The sequence below is a fragment of the Chiloscyllium plagiosum genome, chromosome 37 (genome assembly GCF_004010195.1).
Source record: "Chiloscyllium plagiosum isolate BGI_BamShark_2017 chromosome 37, ASM401019v2, whole genome shotgun sequence".
NCBI lineage: Eukaryota > Metazoa > Chordata > Chondrichthyes > Orectolobiformes > Hemiscylliidae > Chiloscyllium > Chiloscyllium plagiosum.
In genome coordinates, this window is record NC_057746.1 from 26,540,046 (window position 1) to 26,567,535 (window position 27,490).

The 27,490-nt window shown below is 44.8% G+C and overlaps 1 protein-coding gene across 2 annotated transcripts; it reads left to right on the plus strand.

Moving 5' to 3' along the window:
* The first annotated feature begins 204 nt into the window (after positions 1–204).
* aif1l (allograft inflammatory factor 1-like) lies at positions 205–26,765 on the plus strand. Of its 2 annotated transcripts, none has more exons than XM_043678167.1 (6): positions 205–800; positions 9,489–9,550; positions 13,587–13,653; positions 18,955–18,996; positions 21,034–21,196; positions 24,686–26,765. In XM_043678167.1, exons 1-6 carry the CDS (start codon positions 749–751, stop codon positions 24,768–24,770), a joined length of 471 nt encoding a protein of 156 aa, XP_043534102.1. In that variant the 5' UTR covers positions 205–748; the 3' UTR covers positions 24,771–26,765. The 2 variants fall into 2 exon arrangements, with proteins under 2 accessions (XP_043534102.1, XP_043534103.1); XM_043678168.1 differs by having other exon boundaries at positions 207–478.
* The last annotated feature ends 725 nt before the right edge of the window (positions 26,766–27,490 follow it).

Consider the following 27,490-nt stretch of genomic DNA (forward strand, 5'->3'; position numbering starts at 1 on the left):
AGAGTTGAGAATAAAACATAGACCGAAGTTATAAAGAAACAGGAATTTACGGACTGACAATACATCCCAATTCTAGCCCTGTGTAATCTGCCCACCCCACTCCCCCAACCCGTCACCGACACTCCCCCAAGCTCTTCCCGTTCCCCCTACCTTACCTGCCACCCCCCAACTCCCCTCTAAGCACCATTTCTTCCTTAAAGGAGGCCCTGGGCGCTGGGTCAATGCAGCCTTGTGTTTTTGAAGCAAAGGTCATTGTGGAAATTCAGAGTGAGAGATGTTGCATTTTTAAGGTTGGGGGAGGGGAGGGGAGGCGAAAAGGAAACTAAATTGTCACTGAAAGATGCTTACATCACCAGAGGGGAAGTTAAACTTCTTCTCCGCACTCAATGTTCCCCAGTAGTTTGAGTTAAAAATACACCCCGCAGCCTACTGCCCGACCAGAGCGCCCGGAACGCGAGCCCAGCAATGAACCCTCAAGGTAGGAGCGGAAAAAAAAACCCCATGGATCTCGAGATCTGGGGTAGGGTGACCGGACCCGAAACGTTAACTCTGGTTTCTCTCCACAGATGCTTGCCAGACCTGCTGAGCTTTTCCAGCAATTTCTGTTTTTGACAAGGAACTCGATGTTCCCCAGTGTTTCTCCTCTCCCGAGTCTTCGCAACTTTTTGTTTTGCTCTATCTATCGAATTCAACGAGGACCATCCATTGTGTGTGTGTGTGTGCTGCCGATATTCATTCAACAATCCTGATGTTTCCCCCGCCTGCTCTCTGTGAACCGAAATTGCCAGCTTTGACAAACGGTCAGTGAGACTCGAAACGTCAGCTCTTTTCTCTCCTTACAGATGCTGCCAGACCTGCTGAGATTTTCCAGCATTTTTTTTCTTTTGGTTTCAGATTCCAGCATCCGCAGTAATTTGATTTTATTTGAAGGAAACGGCCCTTCGTGCTGCCAATGGCCAAAGGAAAGAGTTTCGTTTGCATAGCGCCTCGCCCGCAGCCAAATGAAAGAGCTTCCACAACATGTGGATGCACACATTTCACCGCTTGCTCACAGCAAGGTTCCAAAGCATGTTTTATTTTCTCCTTCTTGCTTGATTTATGACATTTTTCCCGCAAGTTACTTGTTCAGGGATTTACCTGGAGTAGGTGGGACTTGAACTCAGAGCCGCCTGGTTTAGGGTGCAGGGACTGTGCCCTAACTGCTTCAGAAATTGCTGGAGAACAGTTCAGATGTAGGGTCACTGGACTCGAAAACTCTGCTTTCTCTCCACGGATGCTGCCAGACCTACTGAATTTCTCCAGCAATTTCGGTTCTCATTTGTTATTGTTTCTGATATCCAGCATCCGCAGTTCTTTGCTTTGTTATATTGCCCTGACTTCTTGTTGGGTCGAGGGAGTAGCGCAGGGTGCCATGGATTCACGCTCCCGTTCCTCTCAATCTCTGGTGCTGCCGCAGGTAGGCAATTAGAGACTCTACTCATCTGTGAAAATCGACAGGATTCCTGATGAAGGGCTTTTGCCCGAACCATTGATTTTCCTTGCTCCTCAGATGCTGCCTGGCCTGCTGTGCTTTTCCAGCACCACTCTAATCTTGACTCGAATCTCCAGCATCTGCAGTATCCACTTCTGCTTACCCTATTCATCTGTCACAACTCAAATATTACCTGCAAATAGGGAATAGTTTGGACTGATACTTTGGAGCATTGCTGATGCCTTCAAATGGGAATCTTGAGTATTTCCCTAAAACTAAAATAAAACAACACGTCAACGGATGGGGCAAAAAAAAAGTTTTGAAATGACCATCTTCACTCCCTCAAGAGAGTTTCCGCGCTATTTGCAAGTTTTCTGCCACATTGTGTTCAAGTTTGAAGGACTCTGGGCTTATTGTTGATCCAGAGACAATATGATTGCCAATCCCAGTGAAGCAAATACAGTAAACACTAACTCCAGAGACATTTTATCAGGGAGTTTGGCTGGCCTTGTATCCAATAAGCATGGACCCCTCACTTTCTTTTGTTGTTAAGCTGTCGATTCTTCAGGGGGGGTGAGGGGGGGAGTCAGAATAGATGTCTCCCCTTGTGGGAGAGCATAGGACCAGAAGAAATAACCTCAGAATTACAGGTTTAAAACAGAAGTGAGGATGAATATTTACTTTCAGATTATAGTGAATCTGTGGAATTCTTTACTATAACGGCTGGTCATTCAGGGCTGAGATAGATTTTTAATCAGTAAATGAATCAAGGGTTATGGGGGGAAAAGTCAGGAATATGGAGTTGAATGTTATCACATTCAGTGGCAGAGCAGACTCAATGGGCTGAATGACCGCCCTCTGCCTCTTAGGGTCATTGCCACTCGGGCTCCAAAGCCCCAGAACGCCCGCAGATTAAGGAAACAGCAACGTGAATTTATGTAGCGCCCTGAACCTGGTCAACTGCTCCAAGGAGCTGCATCTGAGCGGTTGCACTCGCTGGGCTCCCATCCGCATTGTCTGAGTTGGTCACAGCTGACCAATATCTTGGTCAAAGCACCGGGGTTTAAGAACCGTCTTAAAGGGCGACACAGCGAGATGGAGAGGCGAGAGAGAAATTTAGAGAGAGAGAGAATTAGCATCTTGGGAACAGAAGGCACAGTTGTAGATGGCAGAACTCTCCCCTCCTCACATTACCCCCCCCACCCCACCTGACAGGAAATCAGAGGCAGCAGGGGTTTATGTGGGGGACTTTCAGCTAAAGTTTGGTGGGGAAACGCAAGGATTGCTTGCAGTGGCCATGTGGGTGCAGCAAGCCCAACCCCACAAAGGAATCTCCAAAAGAAACGAAAGACTTAATTGGCCTTTTCTAACTTGTCTTTTGCCTTTTTTGACAATGTTTTCCAGCAGAAATTGCACTGCAGGGCCAAGGACTGAGGAGGACACCATGTAAAGGAGCTGTGAATTCGGGTTTGTTGGGGGAGGAGGGCAGGGATTGCGTGAGGGGAGACAGCCTGGTAGAATTGATAGTAAACAGCATGTCCACTTTGATGAACAGACTAACCCTCCCTCCCAATCCCTGCTTGGCATTTCTATCACCTGCTTCCATAGGCCAGGTTAAAATGGGGCAGCTCTGTCTTTCATCAGGAATGGGTCAGTACCAGGGCTCTCACCTCCGCTGGTCAGAAGCGGGTTCACTTCCATGGCCTGGAGACTTTAATGCATCTGTGAAACAGCAACAAAAGTGCCACACTGTCCAGGGTGCTGTCTTTCTGTCGAGTCTTTACCTTCCAGCCTCAATAATATAGAGTCATATAGTACGGAAACAGACCCTTCAGTCAAACCGGTCCATATCGAACACAATCCCAAACTAAACTAGTCCTGCCTGCCTGCTCTGGCCCATATTCCTCCAAACCTTTCCTATCCATGTACTTATTCAAATGTATTTTAACTATTGTAATTGTACCCACATCCACCACTTCCTCAGGGATTTCATTCCACATGTGAAAACTTTGTCCCTCATGTCTTTTTAAAAAGCTCTCCCCTTTCACCTTAAAAAGGTATCCCTGGTCTTGAAATCCCCCATCCTAGAGAAAAGACAACAGCCATGAACTCTTTCTATATCCCTTATTATTTTATACACTTCTATAAGTTGATCTCTCAACCTCCTACACTCCAGTGAAAAAAAATCCCAGCTGATACAACTTTTCTTTATAACTCACACTGTCCACAATTTCAGATCATAGCAACACGTTTTGCTTTACTTGGATGTCAGTTGCTCCTGCCGATTTTGTTTTCCACCTCATTTACTGGTTCCATTGTTGCCACCTTTCCTTTTGCCTTTCACTCTCATCACTTTTGTCACTGAACCACTTTGACCTTCCTGCCTCCCCACCCCATGCACTCAGCTTCCCTTTTGTCCTTTCCTCCCCTTCAACGCTTTGCTTAAAATCTCTTACGCCTCGAAACTCCAGTTCTGACAAGAGGTCATTGACCCGAAGTAACAATCCTCTCCTCAGACCCTGCAAAATAATTGGATGAGTGCCATGTGAAAAGCTTCAACAAAATGTGTTGATTCTTATTATACTTCTTCAGGGGCGCTGTGTTGCTGGCTGGGTCCACAATCGTTGTTCATCCCTTATTGCCCTTACACAAGTGCGCTGAGCTGCCTTCTTCAACTGCTTCAGTTGCTGGGGTGTGGGGACACCTACAGTGGTGTTAGGAAGGGAATCCAGAGCAAGTGAAGGAACGCCAGTATAACCCTGGATGGTGCAGTGGCTTAGAAAGGATGGTTGGTTGTCCATATGCTTTTGCTGCCCTTGTCCTTCAAAGTGGTGGAAAACATGGGTTTAGAACATGCTGGTGAAGGAGGATTAGTGAGTTCCATAGTCCGTCTTGGAGATGCCATACATTGCTGCTATGTTGCATCAGTGGTGGATGAAGTGAATGTTAAGGTGGTGGATTGGGTACCAAGTAATTGGGTAATGTGGTTCCTATTGTCATCATTTTCCACCCATCAATTTTCATATTCAATGGACCACACTCTCCCATTTCTGACACATTTACGTTGATGCCACCACTAAACCAATCATTGCCTACACTTTCAGGCAATGTAAGTGTTCTGATGAAACGGTTCCCATCTTAACATCCTGATCCACTCTTCAGTCATCCCACAACACTGCTTCCCATGCCAGCTCAGGAGACAGGACACCTGCCCTTTCACCACTCCTCTCCTCACTATCCAAGGCCCTGAATAAACATTCCAAGGCAGAACAGTGATTTTTCTTGCACTTCTTTCAATTTGGCATTTTGTATTTCCTGCTGACAATCAGGTATCTTCTGCATCGGGATGACCAAACTTAGATTGATTTGCAGGACCACCTCTGCGCTATCCGCCTCCATGGCTCTCAGTTTGTAGCTGCCAGCTGTTCTAATTCTCCACCTCGCTCCTAATCTGTCCTCTCTATCTTCACTCTGCTGCAATTTTCCAATAGTGCTGAATGTAAACGTAGGGGAACAGTACCTCATCTTCCACTTAGGCACCGAATGGGCCCAACATTGACTTCAGCAGTTTCAGATTTTGATCTTGATGCCTGTTTCTGAAGGCACATATTGATTGGCGATTCTGCTTTGCCCATTTATACCTTTTTTTCTGGATTCACATTTTATGTTTTTAACTGCATCCATTGACATCCCTTTTTGCTTGCATCATCATACCATTTGTGCCATAATCTCTCCTGCCCGCCCCACTGTCAGTGATGTTCTTACTTGTTTTTTTCCATTCCCTCAGCCTTTTCATCCCTTGTTTGGAAACTGTTACATCTCTCAGCACTCCCTGTTCTGATGAAAGAACATAGGCCTGAAACATTAACTCTGTTTCTCTCTCCACAGAAGTTGCCAGACTTGCTGAGTCTTTCAAATTTTCAGCAGCGGCAGCGTTTTGTTTTTGGTTTGGATGTTTAGACATTGTTTTGTTGGAAATTGAATTTGAAACAGTAGCAGAGAAAGAATGAAGCATTAGCAACAACAAGTTAACAAATTGAATGTGAATTGTCACGTATTCCATTTGAGGCAGAGGGTGACGTTTGCAAGGGCATGTTTGTGTCCAATGCTTAGGCCAAACTTAGGATTTTTAGTTTTGTTGATTTATTGCAAACTATGCAGCATGTGATGAAAGTCCATTCTACCATCAATACTGTCCCAGCATCACTGAAGGAACAATGAATGCAAGGTGTGTGTATTGAAGGAAAATATGTGAGGTGGTGTACTAGAAATAAGTAGGAGTCATTCAGCCTGTCAAGACCCTCAAAATTGGGAGGAAACTCAATGGTAATTTGTGGGCGGCATGGTGGCACAGTGGTTAGCACTGCTGCCTCACAGCGCCAGAGACCCGGGTTCAATTCTCGCCAAACGCGACTCTGTGTGGAGTTTGCACACCCTCCCTGTGTCTGCGTGAATTGGCCATGCTAAATTGCCCCTCGTGTTAGGTGAAGGAGTAAATGTAGGGGAATGGGTCTGGGTGGGTTGCGCTTCGGCAGGTCGGTGTGGACTTGTTGGGCTGAAGGGCCTGTTTCCACACTGTAAGTAATCTAATCTTAAAAAAAATAACATGTTGAAGATCAGGTCATTACTGCTGGCATAAATGTGACCCAGTGCCAACTGCTATGGGTTGCTTCATTCCATCGAAGGAGTGGTCGAGAAAGAAATGTTAAATAATGGAAAGGAAAGAATTTAGAGGGCTAGAAGGAAGAAATAGGGGTAACCAGCCATTATGACCACAATAGGCTGAATGCCCTTCTTCTGTTCTGCATCACCAATGAATACTGCAAGAGTGTGATGTGCACTTTGAAACCATTGTCAAACAGCCCTACAATTTGCCTTTGGGTTGAGGGAAGGTAATTGAAAACAACTGCCAAAGTGGCTACACGAAGTTCACTTTACCTATGGGGCTGTTGCTGCGACACCCTGGGAAACATGATGACTCGTGTTTGCTAGCCGCAACCATTTCCCTTTCTCTCAGTGAAACCACTGGAGTGTTCTGACTTCCTTTGACCCTGTGCTTCTTTTTGTGGGGAGGTGAGTATTAAGAGTTCATCAATCTAAGACCATAACCAAGAAATCCAATAGGAAATTCAGAGGAACTGCCTTTGCTGAAGTGTGGTGAGAATGTGGAACTCACTACCACAAAGCGTGGTTGAAATGAATACAAAAGCTCGTGTAGAATAAGGGGAAACTAGGCAGGTATTAGAGGGAGAAGATAATAGATAATTATGACGGCAAATGTGATTGAGGCAAAATGAGGGGGCAGGTGCAGCGCAAGTTAGATACAGCATAAATTTGATTCTATAATGTCTCCTTTAACCACACCCAGGACAGTGACAGCACGAGGTTAGATAAAGAGAATTGCTTCTTCTATTCTTTAAAACTGAAAAGAAGATCAAAGTAAAGTTCTGTCTACATCCACCGCTTCCAGGAAAGGGGCAGCATGGGTTTAGAGACCTCTACTCTTTTTAATATAGGAAGTCAAAATAATGAAACAGGCCCTGCTGGAAATAACAGAAACTTATTTAACTTCGTTAAAAATCACACAACACCCCAGGTACCACCTGATGAAGGAGATTCGCTCCGAAAGCTAGTGTGCTTCCAATTAAACCTGTTGGACTATAACCTGGTGTTGTGTGATTTTTAACTTTGTACACCCCAGACCAACACCGGCATCTCCAAATCATTATTTAACTTCAATCACGTTGCTCAGGCTTATGATAGACCTCAGCCCACTAGGCCTTTATTGTGCCGGGGAAGATCACATGCTCCCTCTCCAGGGACACCTGAGCATGGATGTAACCGTGAAAGAGGGGCAGACAATCAGGAATGGCCACAGCCCCCTGCAAAAACCAGAAGCAGACCCACGAGAAGGCACTTCTAACTGGTCTACTCCGCCGGAGGTGCCCATAGATCAGGCAATCCATCCCCATTGTCCCCATCAAATACTCCCTGGGCAGGGCTTGATATAGAGTAAGCTTCCTCTGCACTGTCGCCATCAAACACCCCAGGCCAGGGACAGCACAGAGTAAGATACAGAATAAAACTTTCTCTATATTGTCCCATGAAGCATAAGAACATAAGAACTAGGAGCAGGAGTAAGCAATTCAGCTCCTTAAGCCTACTCTGCCATTCAGTAGGGTCATGGCTGAATCCATCTTGGTCTCAGCTGTCCGCTCTCCATAACCCTTCAATCCATTAATAATCAAAGATTTGTCTATCTCCTCCTTAAATTTACTCCATGATCTGATATCCACTACACTCTAGGGTCGTGAATTCCAGAGGTTCATGACCTTTGAGAAAAGAATTTTCTCCTCAACTCTGTTTTAAATTTGCTGTCCCTTATCCTGAGACTATAACCTTCCATCTAGACTGTCCCACAAGAGGAAACATCCTTTCTGAGTCTACTTTGCCAAACCCCTTTAACATCTTACAGACCTCACTCCCAAGGCATGTACAACAGGGAATTAGATACAGTTAAAAAGTGGTATTGGAACAACTAATGGAACTGAAAGTTGGAACATTCCCTACATCGAATATAGATCCCATTTTATTGGAAAAGAAGGAGAGAGAAAGCAGGAAATGACAGAACTGTTAGCCCAACGCCAATTGTAGTGAAAACGGTAAAATCTATTATAACAGATGTGATTACTGGATACTTAAAAAAAATTATTGTCCAATTGGACAGAGACAACATTGGATTTATGAAGGTGAAATCATATTTTACAAACCTGCTGGAGGTTTTTGAGGATGTTACTTACAGAGTCAATACTGGGGACACAAGTGTATGTGGTACATTTGAATTTTAAGAAGGCTTTCAACGAAGTTGCTAAAAGGCGGTTAAGTGAACAAAATTAATGTGCATAGGGATGGGCATGACATACAAATGACCAGTAACCAATGAGATACTGCAATGTGGATCAGTATTTGTGGTCCAGCTGTGCAGAAATATATATTAATGATTTGAATGTGGGTATCTAATGGCATATTTCTAAGTTTGGAGATGGTACAAAACAATATGAATTGTAAGGAGGATTTAATGAGGCTTAAAGGGGATGTAGAAAGTGAGTGGGCAAGAGCATGGCAGATTGAATAAAATGTGAAGAAGTGTGAGGTTATTCAGTCGGGTGGAGGAAAAGAGGTGCAGAATATTTCTGAAATGTTGAGAAACTGGGTAGTGATGATGTAGAAAGGGACCTGGGTGTCCTTGTTCAGAAGTCACTAAAAACTAGCGTGCACGCGCAGCAAGCCATTTGGAAGGCAAGTGGAATGTTAACATTGTTGCGAGAGGATTTGAGTACAGAAGGAAAGAAGTTCCTTCTCAGTTATATAGAACACTGATTAAAGCACAACTGGAAAACTGTATTCTGTTCTAGTCCCTTTGCCTAAGGAAGGATGTACTCGTGTAACACTCGAGGGAGTGTAACAAAGGTTCACCAGACTGCTTCTGCGAACAATGGGGTTGTCCTATGAGGAGAGATTGAAGAGACCAGGCCTGCAGTTTAGGAAATAAAAATGAGAGACGATCTCAAAGAAACATAATTCTTAAAGGGATAGACAGAGTGGATGTTGAAAGAATGTTTCCTCTTGCTATATAAAATTCAGGGGACACAGTCTCAGAGTAAAAGACCGGCCATTTAGATTTGAGATGAGTAGGGATTTCTCCACTCAGAGGGTGGTAAATCTTTGAAATTCTCTACTCCGAAGGCTTTAGAAACTTTATAGTTCAGTCATTTCAAAGCAGAGAGCAATAATTTTCTAGTTAGTAATTAATTCAAGGGATTTGGGGACAGCCATGGTCTAGAATAGTGGAACAGGCTTGAGGGGCTGAATGGCCTACCCTTGCTCTTATGTTCCTGTGTTTTTATGTTGTCCCATCAAACGCTCCAAGAGCAGGTACAACACAGGTTAAGATGTAGCGTAACGATTCCCTACTGCCTCCTACTTGATTCAGAGCTTTCATTTTTCAATATTTCAGGTGGTAAAGCCTTCGGAATTCTGAAAGCACAACAGGATGACCGTCTGGAATCAATCAATAAGGTACTGAAAAAGGCAAGCAAGGGGAAGGTGCATAAAAAGACAGGGCTAGGATCAGAAAAAATAGATTTCTCTACGTTTGAGTTCCTGGAAGCAACTATTATTAATATTGATTAGTGAAAACACTTCCATACCAGGCACCAATTATTAGCACAAAGCAGCTCCAGCACCTATCCTCAGAAGACATTGATTTAATAAACCTCTTCGAAATAACCTCCGATTCATTTACATCCTTATTTAAGAAACCAAAATTAATACAAGATGTTGTCTCACCAGTATCCTTCAAAGGAGAAATGTAACTTCCTTATGTTACGTTTTACAGTAAGAGGACTTTGGTGTTGCCTCGCAGCTAATCTGTCAAACGTAGATCAGACAGAGTTATACTGTGTTTACACTTTCCTATCAAACACTCCTAATGTAGGCAAAACATGGGTTAAGATATAGAGTAAAGCTTCCTCTATATTGTCCCCATCAAACACTCCTAGGGCAGGGAAAGCATGAGTTTAGATACAGAGTCAAGCCCCTTCTTTACTGTCCCATTTGGTATCAGCTTTTCTAGGTCACTTACAGGATAAACTGGTCCAAGCATGAGTGGGCTCACCCATGGCTTCCCAGTCCTTAGTAGAATTGCAGCAGGGGTGGGTGGACAGTCATTGGAAAGGAGCCTACCCTCAAGACCCCTCTCTCCACCTGCAAGGCTCCCATATGACCTCGGCAGAGGCTGTGAAATCCCTCTGAGCCTTTGCCACATGATCCAGGTCGCCTCCTCCTTTTCATATAAATTAGGAGCAGATACAGACCATTCAGCCCCTCGAGCCTGCTCCGCTACTCAAAAAAAGATCATGGCTGATATGTTTGCAGTTTAAACTTTACATTTCTGTCTGGTCCACACCCTCAGGATAAGCTTCGATTGGCCCTTCTTAACAAGAATGTTATGATGTTTGCCTTTAAAATATTCAATGACACTGCCTCTACTGGCTCTTGAGGCAGAAGGTTTGAAGTCGCACAATTCTCTGAGAGAGAAAAAAATCTCTTCCTCTTTGTCCCAAATTCTTAACCTGATCAACCTGTTCTGCGATGTTATTACACACCTCCAGAGCAGGTGGGACTTGAACCTGGGGAACAGTGCCCTCTGGTTCTGTACTCTCCCATGTTCACCTTGTCAAGACCATTCAGAATCTTGTACACTCCAATCGGGTCACCCCTCACTCCCCTAAACTCCAGTGGAAATAAACCCAACCAGTCCAATCTATCCTCAGAAGACAACTCACTCATTCAAGATATTGATCTAATAAACCTCTTCCAAACAGCCTCAAATGCATTTACATCCTTATTTAAGAGACTAAAATTGACACATGGTGTTCAACATGTTCTCTCATCAATGAGAGGAGAAACATAACTTCCTTATTTTTACTTTTTACAGTAAGAGGGCTTTGATGTTGCCTTGCAGCTAATCTGTCAAACTGTGTCTGGTCTCTCTGGTGAGATGAAATGCCACACTGCTCTTATTTGAGCAAGGTAGGGGATCTTCCTACGCAATCTGGCCGAAATATAGTTTCCCTGATCCACGTCATTTAAAGGGATAAAAAATGCAGATAGAACTGAGCTAACTTCTCAGTGCTATTTGTGAACTCTTCCTGCACACAAAACAACTGCGTCACATGGCCTACAAAATGGAGCATTGGTTGTGAAGCACTTTGGAAGTTCAGAGGGTGAGAAAGGTTCCGCAACATTTCAGGCATCAGCTGAGCTTGGTTGGCACAGGTGAGGAGTCCAATAGCCAGCATAATGTGTTGCTCCTGCTGTCCAGATTAATTAATACTAGTTATTTGTTTAATCTGAGGAAGCAACACACTGCCTCACTATATCTGCTATTTCCAGCCAACCGAATTCAACCCCAGCTCTTCCTCTTTGCATTGCTTGGTCCAGGGGATTGCGACAGGGCTGGTCTGAAAGGTTTACAAAATTGGCCAAATCAGCCATTACAGTTTGCAGCTCCTGTGCCTGAAATGTTCTAAATCTGGTCTGCTGTGTGGTTTGTTGTCACTACACAATAACTGAGACCAGCCAAGAGATGTATTCCCTGCTGTGCTGTGGAGCAGGGGGCTATGAGTAACATTTCCTGTGCGGTAAATGTGGTGGATCCAACTGTCCCCTTGTGTGTGATGCTTGCTGCTAAATGTGGGAGTGTGTGGCCAGTCAATCTCAGCGAAGAGAGGGGAATTGAAACTTGAAAGCACAGCAGAAAGTAATTGCTTATAGTACAGAAAGAGAGAGAGAGAGAGAGAGAGAGAGAGAGGGAAATGAATGGTTGTGTTAATGACAAGAGAGGGTAATGGTAGCCCTTTCAGGCAGGAGAAATTTTAAACTCTGAAGTGGGCTATGAAGCAAAACATCAACATGGTTCTACAAAGTACCATAAAAATGTGTCGTCATGTAACGCCCTTGTAATTAAAAATCCCAAAGTACTTCACATGGGCGACTATTGATATGGAGACACAAAAAAAAATTAGGACAGGCAACTCAAACATTTAATCAAAGAAGTAAGATGAACAGAACATCTTAATGGAGGGATGGAGAGGTTTATTGAGGGAATTCTATAGATTAGGGCCCAGGACAGATGAATACTGGAATGAGCTGCCAGGGGAAGTGATGGAGGCTGGTACAATTGCAACATTTAAGAGGCATTTGAATGGGTTTATGAATAGGAAGGGTTTGGAGGGATATGGGCCGGGTACTGGCAGGTGGGACTAGATTGGGTTGGGATATCTGGTTGGCATGGACAGGTTGGACCGAAGAATCTGTTTCCATGCTGTACATCTCTATGACTCTATGACTCTAATACTCTTCTGACAGGCAGTGGAGCAACATGTCGTCATAGAATCCCTACGGTGCAGAAGTGGACCATTCAGCCCATCGAGTCCACACCAACCTTCCAAAGAGCACCCCACCCAGACCTACCCCATCACTGTAACCCTGCATTTACCTTGGCTAACCGAGCCTGTACATCCCCAGATACTGCAGGGCAATCTTAGCATGGCTAATTCACCTAACCTACACATCTTTGGACTGTAGGAAGAAACTGGAGCACCCAAAGGGCATACATGCAGATGCGGGGAGAATGTGCAAACTCCACACAAACAGTTGCCCGAAGGTGGAATTGAACCTGGGTCCCTTTCACTGTGAGGCAGCAGTACTAACCACTGACCCACTGTGCCACCCCAAATGTAAATTGGTAGAGGCCCAGAAGCTTGGAACATGGACATACTGCAGGGTTTTAGGAGCCGGATGAGGTTACAGGACGATGGAGAATGGTGCAAAGCTGTGTAGGTGAAACAGGTCAAGAGGTTTGCGATGAGATGGATTTAGGCAGCAGTTTCAAAAACTTGTAGATTGTAGGCAAGAACCAAGGCTGAGGGTAGTGACGAGGTTCGCAGTTTGGAGATGATGGTATAGAATGAGATCAAGAAAGAGTCAGTGCAAGGAGTCAGGTGGGTATGAATTTGACCTAGGTGGTAGTACAAAACAAGCTGTATTTCATCAGTCAACTGCAGGGTGCACTTTTTCAATTGTTCCCTTTTTGACTATCTGAGTCTGGTAACTGATCTGTGTTCAATGTGCTTCATTGCTTGGGTGTTGGCTGGAGCAAAGAGACACTACAGAAGCTGTAAGTCTGTGTATGCAGGCATCCTATGGTATATAATGTCAATAATGCGCACCAACCTTAGGAACTGCTATCATTTCAGCACCTTTGATCGAATGTTATGGGATAATCACATCACCAAAGCACCTTGGAACATTTCACTACATGAAAGATGCTACATGAATGCAAATTGAGACATAGTGTCTGAAATGTGATATGCCAGCTCCCACCTCTAATCACCCAAGACATCGCTAATTAGATTGAAGAAGATTAAATGATGGAGCGGGGCACAAAAGCCATGTAATAACTGAAGTAACACTTGTTCAATAATTGTATCTTCTCTCTGCCTCGCCGAACTCTGATTCCAATGATGACTGAGGTCTTTCTCTTTCGTAGGAGTACCTGAATAATCCAAAGTACAACACTGATAAAGACCTGGACGTGAAGCTCACAGCTTTCAAACGTAATTTTTCTGTTCATTGCTGTCGCATTTGCTGCATGTGGATTGTTGATGTGAGGTACTAAACTCAGGGTGGCAGAGAACATTCTATGTTCTAAGAAATAGCTGTCAGTGGTAGAGTGATGAAAGTCAGAGGTAAACACTAGAGGAGTGTACGGAGTTGTGGGACCTCTGAAGATTACTAAGGTAGGAAGTTCAGTCAGGGAGGGGGGGGGATGTTGGTGGTGGTCGGGGTTTAGTGATTTTCTGCCCAGAGAGTTCAGGTGAAGCCTGATGGCCATTTTCACGTCTGCTTGGACTAACCCATCCCATCTCGTATGTAAAGTGACCAAGCAACCTGGCCATGTATTCTCCATAGTTTCAAAGAATGAGAGATGATCTCATTAAAATTACCAGACACTTAACTCACTGACCAATTCTGCCCCCACGATTCAACTCCGCCCCCATGACCAACTCCGCCTCCACGACTAACTCCGCCCCCACTCCCAGTTCCAGCCCCACACCAGGTCCTAGCTCCCAGCCCTGCCATATTTTCACCATCCCTCCAGACCTCCCCCTCTCTGAGGATGAACGATCAGTCCTCAGCAGAGGCCTCACCTTCATCCCCCTACGCTCCCGGATCAGTGAGTTCGACACGCAGCGAGACATCGAGCATTTCTTCTGCCACCTTCGTCTCTGCACCTACTTCTTCAACCAGGATTCTCGCCCACCCTCTGACGACCCCTTCTCACGCCTCCAACACACCAGGGAAAAATAGTCCCAGCCTATTCAGCCCTTCCCTATAGCTCAAATGCTCCAACATTGGCAATATCCTTGTAAATCTTTTCTGACCCCTTTCAAGTTTCACAACAACCTTCTGATAAGAGGAAGCCCAGAATTGCACACAATATTCCCAATGTCCTGTACAGCCACAACATGACCCCCCAACTCCCATACTCAGTGCTCTGTCCAGTAAAGGAAAGCATATCAAACGCCTTCTTCACTATCCTATCTACCTGCGAGTCCACTTTCAAGGAACTATGTACCTGCACTCCAAGGTCTCTTTGTTCACTCCGCCGGGGACCTCACCATTAAGTGTATCTTCCACCTTTCAGAAACTTATATACAGGTCATTCTGCTATAACATGTGTTTCATCAGCACGAATTGACTATAATGTGATTGATGAATTTTGGATGTTGTTTGGATAAAGCAAACTTTCTACTGAATAGACACAGCGATTTCCAATCGCGAGGACACAAAGGAACACAACTGTCGCGTCATGGCAGAATGACCTGTACCTTCAAAGCTCCGCTGCCTTTCACCCAGTTTGAATTAAGACCTGTTCATCTAACATCCCTGCACTCACTGAGCCAATTCAGTTCCCAATTAAGTAACACTTTGATTTTAAGCATTTCTTCTTTTCCATTCTGGAGGTTAAGAGTTGCAAAAATAAACAATGCAAGAATATTTCACAGTGATCTGTCATAACTCTATGGCAGGAGTAATTTTAGATTACTGGAAAAACTGAGACAGTAGGAATGTGGTAGGCTCTCATGACCCTAACCACTATCAGCAGGACCTTGAGGGAGGGGAGGGGAAGACAAAATCCCACAGGATTGAAAAGCATCATATTTCAAAATAAACTACCTCATTGTAAAAAAGATTCTCTCTCCATATTACAATCGAGCTATATTAAAATTCAAAAACGATAACACAAGCTGCTGGAAACATTTAGCAGTCCATTCACATCACATGATGAAAGCCAAAGCTAAATGTTTCTGATCCTTCTTCAGAATTGTAAGTAATTACAGGTTTAAAAAATGCTTAAAGATAGAATAAAGAGGGAAATACATAAAGCACATATACACAAAGAGGAACTCAATATTTTGAAATAGTTCAATATTTAGCTATCCCAGTTTTCATTTAGGAGTTGACCAAAGGCACAGTGAGAGAAATTAAGATCATATGAGCAAGAAAAAAAACTGGTGAAGTGGAGCAGTGAGGGAGTAAAGGCAAGCAAAGGTTTTGCAACAAAACTTGGTACAGTTTAACATTATAAACTTCAGTGAGTGGGGTGCAATTTCCTTCTCTTAAGAGCAGTCCGATTCTTTGCTGACTGTTAGCAATATGTTTTACACAAGGCCCATGACTGCATGTGCCACCAGTTGTCCCCCACATAACAATGAAATCACTCAGCCCACACTACCAATTTCTTCTGTAGACAAAAACTGGAAGCTAAACATGTTAAGATCTGAAGTCATTAAACAGAATACACACCAACGAAATAGGTCCTTTGGCCCAACGAACCAACTTTACAAGTCAAAATCATGGGCAACTGCTGACAACTGCATAAGAAAACAAAACATATCCTGAAGCCAGTGTTCAATTGAACAGTAGGTCAAGAACAAAGCAGTTTCAATGGGACAAGAAATTGAAGTAGGAAGCAGGGTGGAGTTCAAGGTCAGATTTAATGGCAAAACAGAGATTTTGTTGATGAGGTATGGGCATCATTGATTGGCCCGGTATTCATTGCCCATTCCAAGTTGTCATCGAAAAGGTGGCGTTGAGCTGTTTTCTTAAACCACTGCTCCTCTGAAATATACCCACACTGCTACTAGGGAGGGAGTTCCAAGATTTTTACCCAGCGACACTGAAGGAATGGCAGTATACTTCCAGAGCAGGATGGCGAGCAGATGGTGGTTTTCCTATGTATCTGCTGCCTTTATCCATCTAGCTGGAAGTGATCTTGGGTTTGGAAGGTGCTGCCAAAGAAGCACTGGTGAATCTTTGCAGTGCATCATGCAGATGGCAACAGAAGTTTATTACCATGCCTCAGACTCATTCATTCCCACTCCGCCAAGGACATGCAGGTCCTTGGCCTCCTCCATTGCCAGACCCTGACCACACGACGCCTGGAGGAAGAGCGCCTCATCTTCCGCCTAGGAACCCTCCAACCACACGGGATGAGTGTAGATTTCTCCAGCTTCCTCATTTCCCCTCCCCTCATCTTTTCTCAGTCGGCAACCCCCGGATTCAGCACCACCCTCTTGACCTGCAATCTTCTTCCCGACCTCTCCGCTCCCACCCCCTCTCTGGCCTATCTACCTCACCCTCATCTTCTTCCACCTATCGTATTCCCAGCACCCCTCCCCCAAATCCCCTCCCACCTACCTTTTATCCCAGCCCGCCTGGCACACCAGCCTCATTCCTGAAGAAGGGCTCTTCTCCTGATCCTCGGATGCTGCCTGGCCTGCTGTGCTTTTCCAGCATCACATTTTTCAACTTAAAAGGATGTACAGAATAGGTAAGATGATTATCCTAGAACCGGGAACACAATTAAAAAAATAAAGGGGAACGCCATTTAAATTGGAGAGGTGGAGGATTTTTTTAATTCAGAGGTTGTGAATTCTTTGGAATTCTCTCCCAAAAAAAGGGCCATGGAAACCCAGTCCTTGAGCATGTTTAAGGTAGGGATTGACAGATTTCTGGTTACCATGGACTACAGGGTAATGGGGATGGGGCGAGTAAAAGGCATTGAAGTGTCTGATGAATTACAATCGCTTTGAAAGGTGGGGCAGGCCTGATAGGCTGAAAGGCCTGCTCCTGCTCCGGGGATCCTATTCGCAACAAGGCCTGAGACAATCATTCAGGCATTTATTGCAGCTGCCCACACCCCTCACCCTGAAGCTCTCAGATCTAATCTGGCCCCCGGTCCAGCCCTGAATTTAAAGTTATCATCCTTGGTTTCAAACCTCTGGGCCTGACACACTCCCTACCTTAGTAACCTTCAGACGTCCCACAACCCCGTACACTCCTCTAGTGTTTGCCTCTGACTTTCATCACTCTACCACTGACAGCTATTTCATAGAACATAGAACGTTACAGCGCAGTAACGATGGCGCTGTAACGTTCTATGTTTGGCCCTCGATGTTGCACAAACCTGTGAAATTAATCTGATGCCCATCTAACCTACCCTGTTCCATTATTATCCATATGTATTTCCAATGCCCATTTAAATGCCCTTAAAGTTGTCAAGTCTACTACTATTGCAGGCAGGCCGTTCCACGCCACTACTACTCTCTGAGTGAAGAAACTACCCCAAATATCTGTCCTAAATCTATCACCCCTCAATTTAAAGCTATGTCCCTTCATGTTAGCCTTCAGCATCCAAGGAAAAAAAGCTCTCACTGTACACCCTATCTAACCCTCTGATTATCTTCTACATCTTGATTAAGTCACCTCTCAACCTTCTTCTCTCCAATGAAAACAGCCTCAGTTCACTCAGCCTTTCCTTGTAAGACCTTCTTCCCACACCAGGCAACATCCTAGTGAATCTCCTCTGAACCCTTTCCAAGACTTCCACATCTTTCATATAATGCGGTGACCAGAACTGCATGCAATACTCCTGGTGTGGCATTACCAGTGTCTTGTACAGCTGAAGCATGATGTTGTAGCTCTGAAACTCAATCCCCCTACCAATAAACGCCATCACACCATATGCCTTTCCCGCAGCTGCCCAGGTCCCAAGCTCTGGAATTCCTTTATCTAAACTGCTCCACGTTGGTCTGTCTTCCTTTAATAGGCTCCACATCCATCAAGCTTTAAGAGTTTGTTTCAATCAGTAGTTTTGCACCTGCTTTGTATTTGTGCTAAAGTCAGTGGAAAGCAAAGTGGAACTTTGGTTAGTGCATGAGGGAAAAATGGGTAATAAAAAGTCCAGGTTTGAGAAGGCTTCCGTTCAGTAGCTGTTGGAGATGCTGGTTTGTGCCATGTTGCCTGTTGTTGTGTCATTTGCGGTTCTGGAGCCCAACTCCTAGCCTGGTGCAGTCTCAGCCACATCTGCTGCAGAGGAGGACAGCGCACTCAGAAGATGCAGGCTTTCCTGGCCTCTGTTTCCTCCAGGCCCTGAAATTGGCCATGCTGACCTTTCTGTTGATGCTCATTTCCCATTGCCTCTATGACGGTCAGCTCCCAGAATTCATGGACATCAGCAATTATCTCTGAGCTGTCCACACTGATGTCTGCCATCTTTGTATCTCATTTGTAGATGTCCCTGTGGTGGACACTCAGGAGGTCACAACCCAGTGGCCAGTTTCCTGTTCAAAAGCTTTGTGGGTTTCCTATGAATGTGTGTGTGCCAGTGCACATTGGCAATGGGATGTAAACACCAGCTTAGACCAATAGCCTTTTCCCATGTTTTAAATTTGCTGTGAAATCAGGCAGACTGAAAATCAAGCTTCCAACCTGAGTCTGGGCCGGCTAAATCAGTTTTTTTCATTTCAGTTTCAGTAATCCTGAGTAAATGGTCTTTCATTGCTTTTCAGAGAAATACATGGAGTTTGACCTCAATGACCAGGGAGACATTGGTAAGTCTGACATTTCTCAGTTAACCCTGGGACACAGTGAAAGCATTTTGAACTCATTGCCTGTAGCTGACGTTCTGCTACTCGTCCATATTCCCAGAGAACAAACCTCAAGCTTAGAGAACTTTTCATTTCAGAAAAAAAAAATTCACTTCTCGCTTTTCCCTGAGTCTCTCCAACTCCACTCGCAACCAGCCTGAAAGTTGACTTGGAAAATATTGGGATGTTGCCACTGCCATCTCCCATTCCAAATCTGGACCTTTTCTTTCCAATTTGGAGTCTCCATTTGGCTCATCCTCTACTTTGGGAATGATGGAATGTGACAATACACGAGGTGGCCATTCAGCCCCTCATGTCTGGAAGGACCATTGTGAAAGAGCCACTATCTATTTCCATTCCCTTCACCCTCACTTTCTCTGTCATCCTGCCAATTATTCCTTTTTACCTATTTACCTGATTCCCTTTTGAAAGTTACATTTGGACCTGCTTCCACATCCCCCCATTAAGGCAATGCATTCCAGATTACAACAACCCACAATGTCAGAGCAAAGTTCTCGTCGTTGCCCACCCTGAATTACTGGTTTAATTATCTTGTGTCCGTTGATGTTCTGTCAGTGGAAGGTTTCTTACTTTTCACTCGATCAAAATGCATCTCATCTCCAGTTCCAAAAGAGAAAGAGACCAATTGGCCCATCAAGAACATGCAATCTCAAAGGCCAAGTTGCTTGGTACTCTTCTTACCCTTCTCCCTGTAACCCTGCACATTCTTCCTTCTGGGGTAGTAGTCTGTTTGCATCTCAAAAGCCTCGATGAAAACTTGCTCCGTCGCACTCTCATCGAAGAACCTAAACACGTGCAGCAAGAAAACATTTATCCTCGTCTTGCCATCGCATTTGTTGCCTACAATTTTAAACTTCTGGCCTTTGGTTCTCGATCCCTCCACTAGTGGGAACTAGTTTTCTCCCTGCTGATTCTGTCCACACCCTTCATGATTTGTGAATCTCTATTCAATCTCATCTTAAGCAGCTCCTCGGGGACAGGGCTGACCCCCCACCAAGGTTGATTCTGTTTTGTTTCCTGATGAAGCTCTCGAATCTTTCCCTGAAAATTTGGAAGTCTGACACATTTTGCCAGGGCAAGGTCAGATGGGGAAAGGGTGGTTATGGTTCTGTTGCTGAAGGCCAACAGAGAGCTGGGTTTTTTTTGTGGTTGTGGTGGGATGGGTTCCATCGGTCTGGCAGCTTTTATGACCAATGGGTTACCCCGAGGCCAGAGTTTGGTCAAATTCCAAAGTCTTGAGCTTTGTCTCATGTGTCTGGCCTCATGGCTTTGGCCACACTGTGGCAGAGGCTGGCGAGCTTTAGTTATGAAGTGAGATTGGACAGACTGGCATTGTTTTCCTTGGAGCAGAGGAGGCTGAGGGGGATATGGTTGCGATGTATTAAAATTATTAGGGGTATAGATAGGGTAAACCATTAGATATAGGTGAGGGTGTAGGCCATTTGACCCCTGAGCCTGCTCCGCCATTCAATAGGATCACGGCTGATCCGAAAGACAGGGGATAACTTTACCCCCTGATGGAGGGCATAGATCAATGGAAAGGGGCAGGTGGTTTACAGGGGATGTGAGGATCCCAGAGGGTGGTGGGAATCTGGAACTCACTGCCTATAAGGGTAGTAGGGGCAGAAACCCTCATAACATGTAAGAAGTATTTAGATATGCACTTGCGATTTCAAGGCTATGGACCAAATGTTGCAAATTTGGTTATGTGGTTGTTGTTGATGGATCAAAGGGTCTTTTTACATGCTTCACACCTCAATGGTATGATGGTCTAGGTGCCACAGACTGTGGGCAACCTGGCAGCTGAAGCAGAATCCCAATGTCTGGTCCATGTAGGCATCACCGGGAATAGTGACCACATGCAGTGATGAGGGCACTACCGAGGGGTGGCGGATATTGTGGGCAGATGAGAGATAAACTGTGTTGTTTCTACACCAAATCAAATCTTCGCTCTTCCCCCCTACCCACCCTCTTACTCAGATATCATGGGACTGAAGAGAATGCTGGAGAAACTTGGCGCAGCCAAGACCCACCTGGAGCTGAAGAAAATGATCAAAGAGGTGGTGGGAGACATGGGCGAGACCATCTCTTATTCAGCCTTCGTGAAGATGATGCTGGGAAAGCGGTCAGCCATCGCGAAAATGTAAGTCCTCCTTCAGACAGCAAGAGAGAGAGGGAAAAGGGGGAAAGGATGGGGTTTTATTTACATCAGAGCATGGCTCATGGGGGTGCTTGGGAGTGTGTGTGTGTGTTTTGTGTGTGCACATGTTTATGTGTGTGTGTGTGAGAAAGAAAGAGACATGGTGTATGAATATGAAGCTGAGAATGTGTGTCAGTAAAAACTTGTCTTGTGCAGCAAAGGAAGACAAGCAGGCGGCACGGTGGCACAGTGGTTAGCACTGCTGCCTCACAGCGCCTGAGACCCGGGTTCAATTCCCGCCTCAGGCGACTGACTGTGTGGAGTTTGCACGTTCTCCCCGTGTCTGCGTGGGTTTCCTCCGGGTGCTCCGGTTTCCTCCCACAGTCCAAAAGATGTGCAGGGTCAGGTGAATTGGCCATGCTAAATTGCCCGTAGTGTTAGGTAAGGGGTAAATGTAGGGGTATGGGTGGGTTTCGCTTCGGCGGGTCGGTGTGGACTTGTTGGGCCGAAGGGCCTGTTTCCACACTGTAATGTAATGTAATCTAATCTAATCAGAATCACATGACTTCCTTTATTACAACAACAATGACAACCCTCATCCATTTTCCAGGGGGAAATGGGGGAGGCGATGGCCTAGTGGTATTATCGCTGGACTGTTGAGCCAGGTCATGTTCTGGGGACCCAGGTCCAAATCCCACCATGGCAGATGGTGAACTTTGAATTCAACAAAAATCTGGAATTAAGAGTTTAACGATGACGAGGAATCCACTGTTGGAAAAACCCATCTGGCTCACAAACGCTATCCTTACCTGTTCTGGTCTACATGTGACTCCAGACCCACAGCAATGTGGCTGACTCTTAACTGCCCTCTGTCTAATTAGGGATGGGCAATAAATGCTGGTCTAGCCAGCGACGCCCTCATCACATGAACGAACAAAGAAAAAAAAGTTCATTGAAAATCTTGGAGGTAGTTTAAATTGAACCTGTCTATTGAGAGTGCAGGTGAAGGAAACTGGGGATAGTGAGCGAATGTCGTTGACAGGATTTTAAGTTTTATTCGTTCAAGACTTGTGAAAGTAGCTGTCAAGACCAGAATTTGTTACCCATGCCTAATTTCCCCGGGGAAGGTGTTTGTTGACCCACCACCTTGAATTCTCACAGTCTTTGGAGTATAGGGGCACCCATAACGCTTTTAGGAAAAGTCTTCCAGGATTTTGACCCAAAGACAGTGAAGCTGCGGTGATATATTTTGAAGCCAGGATGGTGTTTAACTTGGAGGGAAACTTCCGTGTAGTTGGGTTCTCATATATTTGCTGACCTTGTCCTTCTAGATGGTCGAGATCACTAGTTTAAGAGGTGCTATGTAAGGAACCATGGTGAGTTACCTCAGTGCATGCTGTAGATGTACACAACCTTGGCCAGTGCACATCGATAGTGAAGGGGAATGAATGTTGAAGGTGGTGGATGAGGTACTGATCTCACTGGGGGCTGATTTATCCTGGATGGTGTCCATCTTCTTGAGTGTTGTTGGAGCTCCACTATCCGAGCATGTGACAAGTGTCCAGCACATTCCTGACATGTGCCTTGTGTCAGTGAACAGAATTCAGGCAGAGAGGAGGTGAGACACTGGCTCCAGAATCCTCAGCCTCTCACCTGTTCCTGGATACACAGTATTTAAATAGCTGGTCAAGTTCAGTTCTTGATCAATGGTAACTTGCTGGATATTGATAGTGGGGAATTCAGCGATGGTAATACCATTGCCGGAGGAATCATCACAGAAGCACTTCACAGGAGGCTCCCAAGCACTAAGGATGTCACCTAGACAGGGGACGAAACATCTGCAACACAAATTCCCAGCTCGGCGAACAGAACCACAACAACGAGCACCCGAGCTACAAATCTTCTCACAAACTTTGAATACCATTGAATGCCAACTTCACCACTCAGTTTACATCTCACCCTGACTATCTGCTAAAGTCAACAAAGAAAGTATAAAATACGTTTTAAATCACAAAGCCAATTTATTGTGCCCGTGACTAATCCAATTTTAAATGACATTTTCAGAAATAGCTTGTGAGCGGACACAGCATATTGCCTGGTGATCTTAAAACTCATTTGAAGATCACTTACATCTGTGTCAGGTGAAACTTCAAGCCTATGGGTCAGCTACTCCAGGGTGCAGGCTATTTTCTCCCTGTGAGGATTTGGGCACCTTGCCAACTGGTGATATAGTTGAAATGTATGAAGGTGGATCCATCATTCATTCAAGGGTGAGGCACGAGTACAGGAAGCTTATAACAACTCTTATCGCAAAGGCTTCATTCTCACTTTCTAGCTTTCAGGTAGCCTTGGAATAAACTCTCAGAGTGCTTTGTTGCTCTCTACAGGACCAAAGTTTGCAATTCAAATACATTGTATCAAACAGTGCTGTACCTGCCCTGACAGAACAGTGCGGAACAGCTTTACTCTGTATCTAACCCTGTGCTACACATGTCCTGTGTGAGTTTGATGGAGCAGTGCAGAGGGAGTTCTAACACTGTTCTATATCTATCCTGAAGGTATTTGATGAAACAGTGTACAGGAGCTGTACCTGCCCTGACAGAACAGTGCGGAACAGCTTTACTCTATATCCAACACTGTGCTGAACGTGCCCCGTGTGTGTTTGATAGGATAGTGCAAAGTGTGGTTTAATCTATATCTAGCTCTGTGCTATACCTACCTTGTATATGCTTGATTGGGAAGTAAAGAGAGAGCTTTACTTTGCATTTAATCTGCAATGCATCTGTCCTGGGAGTGTTTGATGGGGACAGTGTAGAGTGAGCCTTACTGTCTACCTGACTTCTTCTGTATCTGACTTCTTCTCCCCCTCCCACTCCACCAAGGATATGCAGGTCTTTGGACTCCTCCATCGCCAGACCACAACAACATGACGGTTGGAGGAAGAGCGCCTCATCTTCCGCCTAGGAACCCTCCAACCACAAGGGATGAACTCGGATTTCACCAGTTTCCTCATTTCCCCTCCCCCACTTTGTCTCAGTCAAATCATCGAACTCAGCACCGCCTTCCTAACCTTAAATCTTCTTCCTGACCTCTCCGCCCCCACCCCAGTCTGACCTATCACCCTCACCTTGACCTCTTTCCACCTATCGCATTTCCAACGCCCCTCCCCCAAGTCCCTCCTCCCTACCTTTTATCTTAGCCTGGTGGACACACTTTCCTCATTCCTGAAGAAGGGCTTATGCCTGAAACGTCGATTCTCCTGTTCCCTGGATGCTGCCTGACGTGCTACGGTGTTCCAGCAACACATTTTCAGTTCTTCTGTACCTGCCCTTGGAGTGTTTAACATGGGGTGTACAGAAGATAAAGTATTTTCTTCATCACCTTTCGTGATGTATGGGCAAAGTCAAGGAATGGTGTGTGTGTTTGTGTGTGTGTGTTACCTAAGCCCTAAGCTGAAATGACAACTAGCTCATGCCTTCTCTTTTTGCACAGAATCTTGTTGTATGAAGAGAAAGCAAAAGAACCTGAGAAACCCACTGGACATCCAACAAAGAAAACCTTCAGCGACCTCCCATAATCCTCTTCTTTGCCAATGTTAATGCGAGATGATCATCTGACACCTCCCACCCTATATGCCCTCTATTGTCAAGATTGTTTCATTCCACCTTTGTACCACCAGTGCCCACTTCCGCTCATCTGCTGCTGAAGTCCTCATTCGTGTTTTCTGTACCTACAGGGTTGACTACTCCATGGCCGACGTGCCATAGTCAAAACTCTGTAAGGTCGAACCCATCTAAAACTCTGCTGTACTGTTCCTATCTTGTACAATGTCATGTTCACCCATCACCATACTGTGTTCACTGAGTCCCACTGGCTTTTGGCATGGTAGTGACTGGATTCTTTAGCTTCTCATTCTTGTTTTAAATCCATCTGAGGTTTTGCCTCTGTCTATATCTCTATCATGTGTTCCAGCCATTGAGCCCTGCACCTGGCTAATTCTGACCTCTTGTATACGCCCAATTTTCTGTGCCCAACATTGGTGGCTGTGTCTTCAGCCGCCTGGGCCTTACGCTGTAGATGTACGAAGGAAACTGTCCACCTGAAACAGGTAACAGTGTGTACCCTAGAGCCTCAGCCTAATCAGAGTGCAATCAGCCATTTTGATGACCATGAAACAAAAGTTTCCTGATAATTAACAATGGAGTTGGAACTGAGGTAAGGAAAATGTTTTCACACCATAGTGTTCAAATGTGAGATATACACTCCCAGACAGTGTAGTAGAAACAGAATCGATAGTAATTCTATAAAGGAAATTGGGTAAAGAGCTTGGCAAGGAAAACATTGGCAGCACTATGGGTGAATTACAGTGTAAGTTTTTAAAGGGTCTTTCGATAATTCAGGTCAATTCAATTTGCTTGAGTTCACTTAATTTAAAAATCTAGAGTTAACCTTTTCAAACTGCAGTGCTCAAGTTCAACAGAGATATACCATCAGTAAAGTTTAGGATATTGAGTTAATGCATAATATCAAATTTTATTCAGTAAAATTGAGTAAAAGGTGTGCTCATATAACAACAGAAGATACTTAGGTAATCAGCAAATGACACAAAGTTATATCCATTAGAAATGCAAGATGGAGATCAATACTAGACCCAAATTCCACCTCACAGACAGAAAACCTCTCCCGCCCTTGAGGTAAAATGTCTTCAAGTTGGCAGAAAGTTCCTGATTAACTATTCCCAAAAACTGCCCTCACTTCGGTTGATCCAAATCACAGTCCGAGCCATGAACAATCTAACTGTCCTCAGGTTATACGGAGAGCTCAGAAACAAGGCGCTTGGAATCCTCCTTTTATACATATTTAAGGATTAACCTCCCTTCAATAAAGGAATTGAATTTGTGAATAAAGTGGTGAAGATCCATTTGATTGGATCTTGTCCTCTCAATCATCTTAAACATGAGGAACTTTGATTCGTACGTGTCCCAAAATTCTGATCCCAAGAATCAAAACGTATTAGTATTAAATGGCATGTTGGAAAAAGTCTCTGAAATGTCCAATTAAGGCAACAAAATCTTAAAACTAACATTCTAAACCCTGGTCTGCTTATAGCAGGTTGCAGGGTAACTGGATCTGGCTCATTCAACAAGATGGCATGGACAATGTGGGTCAATTGACTTCCTTCTACACTCTACAGTCTGTCCCTGATTTCCTTGTCATTATTTATCCCTCCATCAACATCAGAAGCAGATGATCTGGTCATTAACTCAGTGCTGCTTGTGAGAGCTTGCTGCGAATGCATTGACTGCATCACAACTGTGACTACACTGGCAAGCTGAATTTCATCGCTGTGAAGGTCTTATGGACATCCTGAGATTGTGACAGGCACCAGAGAATGCACTTTCTTCCTTTTCGACGAGGGAGCAGAGTTTATATTTGTATGAGAGAGATTTCAGAATGGCAGATTATCACCGAAAGCTTGGGGAATTCTACATTCCAGTGATTTCCTATCTATGAATACCAGTTATTGGAAAAATGAGCATTTCCACAGTAAAAGACTATTGGAAACCTTGCATTTCATTTTGTTGCTGTCCTTGCTTAAACTCCTCCTGGCTCCTCCAAGGGACTAAAGTTATTGGATGAAAGCTGATAATCCAGGTTCCCATTGAAAGATTGGAACTGCTCTGTTGATACAGGGTCATTTTAAGAGTTTTGAAGATTAGATTCCCTACAGTATTGAAACAGGTCTTTCGGCCCAACAAGTCCACACTGACCCTCCGAAAAGTAACCCACCCAGTCCCATTCCCCACATTTACCCCGACTAATGCACCCAAAACTATGGGCAATTTAGTATGGCCAATTCACCTAACCTGCACGTCTTTGGATTGTGGGAGGAAACCAGCGTAAACCCACACAGACATGGGGAAAACATGCAAACTCCACACAAACAGTCACTCGATGCTGGAATCGAACCAGGTCCCTGGCACTGTGAGGCAGCAGGGCTAACCACTGAGACACTGTGCCACCCCACATGTGGTTCAAACAACAAATGGTCTGCTAGCCCTGACTACAGCACAGAAAGAAAGAGGTCTTGCTTCAGTTGTATTGAGCATGGGTAAAAGCACAACAGGAGTGTTATATGCAGTTCATAGAATTATACAGTAGAATCCCTATGGTGTGGAAGCGGGTCATTCAGCCCAACCAGTCCACGCTGATCTTCTGAAGAACAGCCCACCCAGATCCATCCCTCTACCCTATCCCTGAAACTTGCATTTCCCATGGCTAATTCACCTAGCCTGC